General features: G+C 31.1%; 1 protein-coding gene across 2 annotated transcripts in view; it reads right to left on the bottom strand.

Annotated features, from left to right (window-relative positions):
• LOC101496248 (phototropin-1) overlaps positions 1-10,041 on the bottom strand; it is a 12,663-nt gene that overhangs the window by 930 nt on the left and 1,692 nt on the right. The window contains exons 3-22 of one of the 2 annotated variants that reach the window (XM_004486999.4): positions 9,613-10,041; positions 9,292-9,474; positions 7,718-7,809; positions 6,144-6,435; positions 5,275-5,494; positions 4,912-4,982; positions 4,573-4,679; positions 4,270-4,319; positions 3,961-4,065; positions 3,714-3,773; positions 3,533-3,622; positions 3,093-3,169; positions 2,867-2,951; positions 2,547-2,627; positions 2,288-2,391; positions 2,060-2,109; positions 1,693-1,799; positions 1,453-1,596; positions 998-1,049; positions 281-393 (exon numbers count right to left, since the gene is read on the bottom strand). In XM_004486999.4, the coding sequence (XP_004487056.1) occupies positions 281-393; positions 998-1,049; positions 1,453-1,596; positions 1,693-1,799; positions 2,060-2,109; positions 2,288-2,391; positions 2,547-2,627; positions 2,867-2,951; positions 3,093-3,169; positions 3,533-3,622; positions 3,714-3,773; positions 3,961-4,065; positions 4,270-4,319; positions 4,573-4,679; positions 4,912-4,982; positions 5,275-5,494; positions 6,144-6,435; positions 7,718-7,809; positions 9,292-9,474; positions 9,613-10,041 (2,512 nt within the window). The remainder of the gene's footprint in view (positions 1-280; positions 394-997; positions 1,050-1,452; positions 1,597-1,692; positions 1,800-2,059; positions 2,110-2,287; positions 2,392-2,546; positions 2,628-2,866; positions 2,952-3,092; positions 3,170-3,532; positions 3,623-3,713; positions 3,774-3,960; positions 4,066-4,269; positions 4,320-4,572; positions 4,680-4,911; positions 4,983-5,274; positions 5,495-6,143; positions 6,436-7,717; positions 7,810-9,291; positions 9,475-9,612) is intronic. The other variant, XM_012715938.2, reaches the window with a different exon arrangement.

The raw sequence follows: 10,041 nt of genomic DNA, 5'->3' as shown, positions 1-10,041 counted from the left end.
AAGACTATAGCAGACACTTTGTTCTTGAAGACGTAGTCATTTGGTGGAATCATTGATATTCTTGTGTGCCTTTATTTGTCTGTTTTTTCTTTATAACCATACTTGTTATTCTAACAATATTGTTTTTTGCAAAGATTTGTTATTCTAACAGTTATGTTAATATTCCTTCTTCATCAAGATTTAAACCCTGGTCCTTTAATTCATCAAACTCCATCTAAACTTAACTCATAGCAGTTGAGTAGCAAAGAAACCCGTAGGCAACGTAGAAAAACAATCTCACCGGTTTGCTTTTAGGAAATTTAAGATCTTTGTGAAGAATATTTGCAAATGTCTTCTGTCTTGTCTTTCCTCTGAATGGCGTATACCCATAAAGCATTTCATACAGAAGAACACCTAAAATAGAGCATTAATTGAAGTCAAACAATGTGATATAATTAATATACTTCCAAATATAAACATATATTTATCTGCGTGCTGCCTTTTGTATGTGAAAGAGTTGAACAAGTTATAATGTGGCCAATGATTTCAATTAATCACAACACTTGTCCTCAAACCATGGTCAAGTGATTGGGGACTTGGGCGGGGACACTTGAAGAAGTTTGAGACGTAGTTTCAGGGTTCAAACCTTAGCTACTAATATGCTACTAACATATTAACAACTAACATTTACTTATCAAAAACAATTAATCGCGATATTTAAATGTGATACAGATGCCTCAAGGATTAGGAGATATAAATGTTAATTTCTAGCATTTTAGTTGGCTTTGGATACCTAGTTCAATTTCTACTTTCAAAAACATTAAATTGGATCTGCTTAGTCTTGGGGGGAAATGGCAACAAAGGAAAAGTGTTAAAGAGAATTCTCTGTGGAAAGATTAATAGCCACCACTGCCCAAACTAAATATAAAATGCAATCCAACTTTCCTTTCTTTTTTTGTGAATGTTTAGAACTGGTCTAGATTCGTAAATGCATTTTTTAATGAGAATTAAAAGTTACCTAGAGCCCACCAATCCACAGCACTAGTATGACCTGAACCAGTTATAATTTCCTGCACAAGTTGAATTGTCAGTGACAACAAATTCTGAGAAATGAATACATTTCCGAAGAAGTTCAAATAGCACCAATTCACAATAAGATTCTCTTCTACTCGCATAGGCAGCCATCAACAATGAATGGAAAAACAATGCAATATTTGTCCACATATCAATTGGTTCATGCTTGCTTTCATTAAACATTCCATACGAGTAACTTTTTTGTCTTTTGATAAAAATGCAATTATACTTTAAATTAAACAAACAGATCCATGTTAGTAAAAGTATGAGCTTGTCATTAAAAACATAATGGAACAATTTTGTTAACAAAATGTGAAGTGTTTGATAATATAAGAAAATGCACCATATCAAATGTATATAAATTCATGCATTCGACCTAATATGCCAGGAAATACAAACCGGAGCTATGTACTCTTCCGTGCCAACAAAAGAATTGGAGGCTCTCATTGGTTCAGCCATAAACATTGGAACCTGTTGACTTTTCTCTTGTCTCTTCTTATTTTTCTTCCTCTTATTCTTTTCCTCTGTAGCTGGAATTATAAGCTGCAAAGAGTGTAGTTGGATGTCAGTGAAACTTTTCAGTGGCCTTAGTTATAATATTGCTAATACCACATTATATGAAGTTCTTGCCTAAGATACCTGTGGCTTGCAAGATGTTAAACAAGACAAATCAAAATCTGTTAGAGATACATGCCCATTGCTCTGGATCAACACATTTTCTGGCTTCAAATCCCGATAAATTATGCCTGCAAGTTTTCACCAATCAATAAGTGGCAAGGTTTCTTGTGAAGGACTGTATCTTTGTGATACAAAGGATCATGTAATTTCTAGTAGTAGGTCAGGACACTGGATGACTTGATAAATAAGTAGGTCCCAAAGTTTCAGAAGTATTTTTAATTAAATATCTACCAAGTTATAAGAAAGTTTCATTAATTTGAAAAGAAGGCAACAACAATGATTTTATCATAATGTCATGTGTGTCTGTGTATTCTGAATAAGAACCTACCTTGACAATGAAGGTACTCCAATGCAATCACTACCTCAGCAGCATAAAATCTATAAATATCAAGAACTTAATGTTAGTTAAAGAAAATTAGAGAAACAGATGAAGTAGCAAACACATAGTTGATGAATGGCCCTTTGTTATAATAGCAGTTATTGAAAGCCTTAGTGCACTGCTGTTTTTAATTTTTGTTGTATATACATAATTTTTTTGTGCAGTAGCATAATATACCTCACAGAATCTTCCTTGAGAACCTTTGTAGGCTCCCGCTCAAGAAGCATGAATAGTTCTCCACCGGGATAGTAATCAGTTATCAAACAAACATGTGTTTTGGTCTGCAAATCATTCAAGTTCCAAATATTTGGTAAATTCAATATATGAAGCAAGCAGTTACATGAACATGCTTGCTCTTGCATAAATTCTGAATTAAATAAACGATAACTACTGAGTTACTTATTTGAAAATTGAAAGTAATATTTGAGTTTCAAACCTGAAAGGAAGCATATAATGCGGGTAAAAAAGGGTGGTCCAACATGTCAAGGATTTCTCTTTCAGTGCAAGCTCTATGCACCTGTGAAAAGTATAAAAGGCCATCCTATTATCACAAGTGGTAAATGCTGCTATAACTTGATTTACACAATCAGAATAGTAAGGTTTATGTGATTAGTAGAAAAACATGAAAATTCATGCTTCAATTAATAATGGTTTTAAACATTTTTGTATTGATTATTATCTACACAATGTAATATGATTAAAAGGTTGGATTGGTAAATTGTATTTTATGAAGTTATAGATAATCAAATTCAGAACCTTGTTGCGATTGAGCATAACACCCTTATCCATAGCCTTCATGGCAAAGTGTTGACCAGTTCCCTCTAGCTCCACTAGATGCACACTGAAAGCAAGTAGTATATAATAATATATCAGTCTCTGAAGGAGTAGTTCAGTGGTATGCCATGTTACTAGCTCAAGCAGTTGTGAAATGATGAGAAAAATGGAAAAGAGAACTAGGGAGGAAAACAAAAAAAAAAGAAACCTTCCAGTGTCTCCAGACCCCAAAGGTTTAATTGGCCTAAAGTGTTTTAGGCCTATCTGTTCTCCATTTTCTAGAATCTGCAAAACCAAGAACCAAGGTCACAACAATTTGCCAAAGCAACATAACTCAGCATAAGACATTCTTCAACCGACTAGGAAGAAGCTGTGGAATACAGAAAGATCTAAACGGGTTTCATTCATGTCATGATTACCAATTCAAATTAAGTAAAATCTTCAATATGATACATGATTTAAGAAAAAACTATGTTAATTTCCTGAAATCTAAAGAAACTATAGAAAGACAAACAAAAAATATTGACAAGACTGTCAAATTTGTAATCATAGTGTAAAATAAATTCCTAAATCTTTACTCAGTTGACATAAATGGTAAATATTAAATAACAAGATATGAGGAAAATTTGACACATTCTCAAATGCTACCTTTTGGATAGCTCTCCAAGCATCATCATCCTTCCTATGAGGTTTGGGACGAACCACCTTCGAATGATTCATCCATAAATCATCCGGTTTCTGGATATCACAAAAAGGCGATATCACAAAAAGGAAAAGTCAATAGAATTTCCAAAGACAAAAAGCTAACCAGTACAGTACACCTTAATACCTGATTAGCATCTGGAAGTTCCCTTACTGCCTCACCAACATTTTCTGCTGTTTTTTTTACCTGAGTGTGAATGTCACATGAACTTGTTATGATATGAAAAATGCAAAGCATAATAAATTAAACAAACTTTCCTACTATTACAGAAAATGCTCAAAATAAATGCAAAAAGTTTGAATATTAACGATGTAGCAATAACTTGAGATTCCAATGTATGTGAAACTAATAAAGCATTTAATAGAAACCAAACCAATTGTTCTCCCTCCTTTGCAGAATCTTCTGCAATGCAGTTGTGAAGAGGCTCTACATGTTGACTACCATCAAGTTGAACACCAATAAAGTATTGTACTTCTCCCTATTTAACCAACAAGAAAAAGATTACCTTCGTGTATTATCCAAAACAAAAATGTGATACTAACGACCATTTGGACTCTGTTCTTTAAAGTTACAAGGTTAAGCTTTTATCATTAAGCTGACACCTTATGGACAAAACAAAAATTGTACGGTAAGATATTGAAAGAAAGATGTAACATCTTCAGAGGATTGTCATAAGAAATACCTTATGATCGCGCATAGGTTGCAAATGAAATAGGTTCCAGAACTTTTTACCTGGAAATTGCAAGGAAATATCTTAAATAGCAAGTAGAATAATATTTGTAACATTATTTTAAACATAGAAAGCGGATTCAAGTTTCCTGATTTTTTTTTTAGGCAATGGTATTTTTTATATCTTTATAACAAACTACATAATGTGAAATTGAATATCTCCGAAAACATGTCCTATCATTTTAAACTCAATGAGATGTTTCATACAAACTATATATATGAAAGTCATTTTCCCTGCAGAAATAAAAAAACTTACCACTCTTTGTATAATTGATTAGTTGCACGGTAACTTCTGTTTGGTTGTCAATTGCCTCTCTAATTTTTCTCACAGTTGCTGGATCAGTTTCTGGTCCTTGCAGAAACCTAAATAGCCAATTAGCATGTAAGGTAAATAAACTAAATTTTGACATTGTAAAATTAAAAGCTACTTTTATATATCATTACTATTTCTAGGTATATCAATCTTTCTAAATTTTCAGAAAGGAAATTTGTATCACTAGCTTAGTAGCTTCCATCTAGCATTAGTACACTTGCCATATTTGTTTGCATGTTAATGAAATGACTACATATATTCAACTTAAAAATTAAAATATACCTGCAATTTCTTCCCAAGATTTCTTCACGACTAAACTCTGTAAGCTCTAAGAAACTATCAGATGCAAATATCTGAAAAATTAAAAACCAAATGCAAACTTTAATTTATTAGTACAAGAGTCCAACAAAAGAGGGAAACATTTTCAATGTAATATAAAAAAAAAAAATTGACTCTACCAATGTTAGGAAGATAAAGTAAGTAATTTAACATTTGATGAGTAAATTAATTGGTGATGTTGCATGCATTACACATCACGAATATGTTCGAATAACCGTAAATAGTTGAGATTGCTAATTTTACTTTAAATTAATTATTTATTTTAGACGAGTTAAATCCTAATACGAACTATTCAAAGAATCTTACTATAGGATTGTCAGGAAGTCTTGGATCAGTAATGACAAAGTTTTTCTCAATTCGCTCAAGTGTGGTAGCAAGATCAAAACCTTTTCGCTTTTCTCTGTGTTTTTCTTTGTCGTCAAATTCAAAGCTATCATGTCTCTCATCATCCTCACTCTCAGAGCTGATGTCTACAATAACTTCATTATCAATGCTTTCATCAATGGAATGACTTTTCCTGATGAACCTGAACCATAGAAAGATAGAAATGAAAAATAGAACGATCATATATATAAATTGAAGATATAGTGTTTGTATTGTTCTACTGTGACCAAAATTGATTTCGGTTAAAAGTAATTTACATAAAATTGATTTTGGTTAAAAGTAATTGAATGTAAATTAATTTAGGTTCAGATATATTTACGTAAAATTAAGTTGCACAATAAGTTTGAGACTGAAAATCAAGTTTGGAGTAAAAACTTCAAATCTCATCTTTAAGTTAGATTTCATTCCAAAAGTAAAAATAAGCTTCTATTTTAGATAAACAAATTAATTAAGTGTTTATAGCATATCAGTTTATTGTATAAGTGCTTACATATAAGTTATCTATGTAATAAAAGACGTCTAACTGTTTTCTTAAACTATTCTAAAGAGCTTAAAGAAATAAGCTAGAATAAACTTATAGATACATTATAAACTCACTCTCAAAGATAACTCAAATAAGATAATCCAAATAAACTCTAGTTCTACTTAAGAACACTCAAACATGTCAAATTGGATTTTACATTTCTTAAAACTAGAATCACTTTTGGCTCTCACAAAAGTGAATCCAAACATGCAAATAACTAAAAAAGTTGCAGTTATTAATGATTATTTAAAGAACATGTAAAACTTACCCCATGAAAGAACGGCGATGACAGCTTTTAAGTTTATTTTCAGGTAGTTCACTGATTCGTTCCATTGAATTTCTACTTATTCTTGGTTGTGGTTTTGGTCTAAAAGTAGCTGCACTATCAGATTTTCTCCTTAATTTCTTGTCTAGCTTCTCTGCATTTTCTTCAACATTTTCAGAACCTCCTCCTGATTTTCTAATGAAGGGACGGTTTCCGGATTCACTGAATGCACGGGGACGCTTTATGGCTTGTAGTAACTCAGATACAGAAGATGTAGCCTTCTCTTTTTCACGAGCTGCAACACACAAGATGTTACTGCTGTTCAACAAACTCTATTCAAAATATCTTATTATTGCATTTGCATCGTAATGTCGGAAAATTAGAAGCTATACCTACTAGTATAAATTTAATTCTTGAAAAAGATTTAAAGGAGTTTGTTCTTTCATAGTCATGTCTTAGTTTTCTTTGTTTTTACCTTATAATTATTTTTTTCTCACCTCAATCTAACTTAGACATTTATTAGTATACAATGTCTTTTGGTGAGTCTAAATAACATAACTCTTGAAAAAAAAATCATCGTATTGTTCAAAGGGAAATGTTTTCGGGACATCAAAACTTAACACCAAACATCATATAGTATACGGTATAGTCTTGTTATAATAATATTTTCTCCTTCCTTGGAATCCTGCCCCACACAATCTGATGTATTTCACGCGATTTTGATTTGTGTGATCAAATAATAGAGCTTTTATTTAAATTATTGAATATGAAAAATGTTTGATGGACATTTAAATACTCATTTTATACTGTGAGTGAGAAAAAAATAACAATAATGATATTGAATAAATATATGAAAATGTCTTATTGTTGCATGGTATGTTATGAGGTACTAAAAGGTAAACATCCAAATTATAATAGTCATTTCTTTACAATATTAACAAATTAATTTGAGTGTATTCTTAGAGTAATAATATTAAACGAATCAACATAAAATAAGTTGTTGTTTGTTTTGAATCCAAAAATAAAAAATTTCAGTTCAGAAAATGTGACATTTTTTTTAGTATATATTTTTTTTTTATTCTTATAATTTAATATATTAGAGATAGTATTATTTTTGGACTGATAAGCGTGTATTTATATACACTCGAAACCATAATAGTGGTTGTTTTAAAAAGAAACTACAGTAATAAAATTGTTAGAGAAAAAATTTATTATTTCAAATATTATTTTTAACGTAGGCAATCCAAATATATAGAGTTCCAATTGTTTTTTATTTATGGAACAATTGAAAAATATTTGGATTTTCATTTTTATTCTATTGAGAGATAACTTTTTCATTTATTTTTAGAAAAAATAATTATTCATATAACGTAAATTAATATTGTGATTTTCACTTTTTGATTGCTTATGCATATTTTCATATTAAACCATTGTTTTTAATTACTTATCCTACTTCATTTTATTTTTGGCTTCCTTTCAATATTTCTTAAAATAATTTGCGATTAAACCATTGTTTTTGTCAAGGTATGATTGCAATGAACGTGAAATGGAAGAAGATCCATCCAATAATATCATACCATCATATCGAATCAAGGATTCGGGCAACCCATTGGGCCGTAGCTTCTTCTCTTTGGACCCCTCTGTATGTTTGTTAACTTCCACAAGCATTCTGCCACAATCATCGGTCAACACAAACAAAACACATTGGGTAAGCATCCCACTAACTATTTTGCTTTCGTTTCATTAAGGTCCACACCCAATCAATTCAAAGGTTCCCATCTTTATCCACACCCAAAAATGTACGAAAAATAAATAAATAGTGGTCCAATTTGGTCCAACATATTAAAAGATCCGATGTATACTCTCACCACCTCATAGTCATAGGTTATCAATAATATGGGACTAATTCTTTATAATCATCAAAATAATGGGATTAAATCTTAATCTCAACCCAGAAAATTACGGTATTCTCTTCTGATAATTAAGGTAGGTAGTGTCAAACAATTCATGATTTTGATTTGAAAAGTTATGTACATTTCATGTCATTGGCAAAAAGCACCTTCACCTTCATCAAAAGCAAGAGTCAGAAATTTGCAAACACAACAAACAATTGACATAAAGAGTTAGCCGTCTTTGGCAGTTTCTATATATATATATAGTGTAGTCCTTATCACACTAGAGGGTGAAAGAAATGCATGCATCTCTTGCCATGCCCCCACACTTTTTATCTTAAAATTTTCAACAGACAACGCACGACACACACCTTGTGTGACATAGTCTATTGTAATAAAACGTCAATTTTGGTCCCCAACCATCTCTCATTTCATTGCCAAATGTAAATAAATGAGTAATGACAACAATTCAAATCGATGTATCTCTTAAAAATAAAAGTTAATAGTCTCATCCTTACTATGATTAAGTTATTGTCTTATCTATAAAAATAAAGAAGGTGATCAACTTTGACTTCTCAATAATATCGTCGACCTTTCTTAGAATTTATAATAATGTTATGGTAGACCATTTATAAAACACTTATAAAAGTAGTCGTAAAACTCACATAAATAATATAGTAAACAAATTAACAACTATTGATATTACTGTCACTATAATTTTATTAACAAAAAAATAATAATAATACTACAATAACTTAAATAGAAATGACAACATAACACACTTCAAATGGTTAATAAATATAATAAGATATCATTCACTTAAATAACAATATTAATTATGATTTTAAATATCATTAAATACAATTTTGATGTGTAGGTATTTGAATCTAAATAGTAGTTAAATTATATGATGTATTATTTTTGTTTACTGCAACATATATAATTTTTATTTGAACAGGTAAAATTATATATATATATATATATAATTTAGCTGTTTAATGAATTTATACACATATCTTTATCAAAATAAAAATGAATTTATACATATATTTGAAAAGACTTAAAAGTCATGGGTAATAATGTGTAAAATTATAATTAATTGTGTTATGTAAATGATTAATAAATTATAACACTTTATTATAATCATTAATCACATATTCAATATAATTGTGTATATATTTAAATTGTGTTAGTTTATCAAAATAACAAAACTCAATGAAATATATAATAAAAAATAAAGAAAGAAGTTAAGTGATTACCCAATGAACTTGAGCACATTGCCATCTTCATCTTTGATGGGTGAAATAGTGAGAAGGTTCCAGAAGGGAGTTCCATCCTTCTTGTAATTCAGTAACCTTCCACAGTAACTTTTCCCACCTTCCAACGCTTCTCTTATCTTTGCCACGTCTTCCGGATCCGTATCCGAACCCTGTAAAAATCGACTGGACCCCACTCCAACCCGCAATCAAAATTCTGTTATTACCGTTAAAACTAAAAACGGCCCTTCCAAATATAAAATTGTAGTGCAGTAGTAACTTTTCACTCAATAGTAATAAAATAATTAATTACTATATTCTTACCAGTTTCTTCCCATGATTTCTTTTGATGTATAACCCGTCATTTTGAAGAAACCCGCACTTGCATACAAAATCGGGTAATCGGGTTTGGTAGCATCCGAAACCACAAAAGTTTGTTGAAAAGCCGATAAAGCATCTTTCAAATCCTCCGAAACTCTCGGAAACCCGCGTACTTCACCGCCTTCCGAAGATTCACCGGAATTTCTACCGGAGTTGTTCGAATTCCTTTTAGTTGCAACTTTAACATTGGAATCTTCGTCGCCGGACTTTCTAACTGCCACTCCTTGCGGTTTCCCTGTCTCAGCGTCTGTTTTGAGTACTAAGCCCCATTCAGCGGCTCTCTGTTCGGCGGCGCAGTTTTCTCCTTCCTTGATTGCCATCCATGAGGTATTGTTGGTGACTTCATCGGAGAAATGGTTGAGTCGCTCTTCC

Source organism: Cicer arietinum, chromosome 1 (assembly GCF_000331145.2).
Source record: "Cicer arietinum cultivar CDC Frontier isolate Library 1 chromosome 1, Cicar.CDCFrontier_v2.0, whole genome shotgun sequence".
NCBI classification, from domain to species: domain Eukaryota; kingdom Viridiplantae; phylum Streptophyta; class Magnoliopsida; order Fabales; family Fabaceae; genus Cicer; species Cicer arietinum.
Note: the sequence above shows the minus strand (reverse complement) of the source record. Positions and strands in the feature narration are given on the sequence as shown.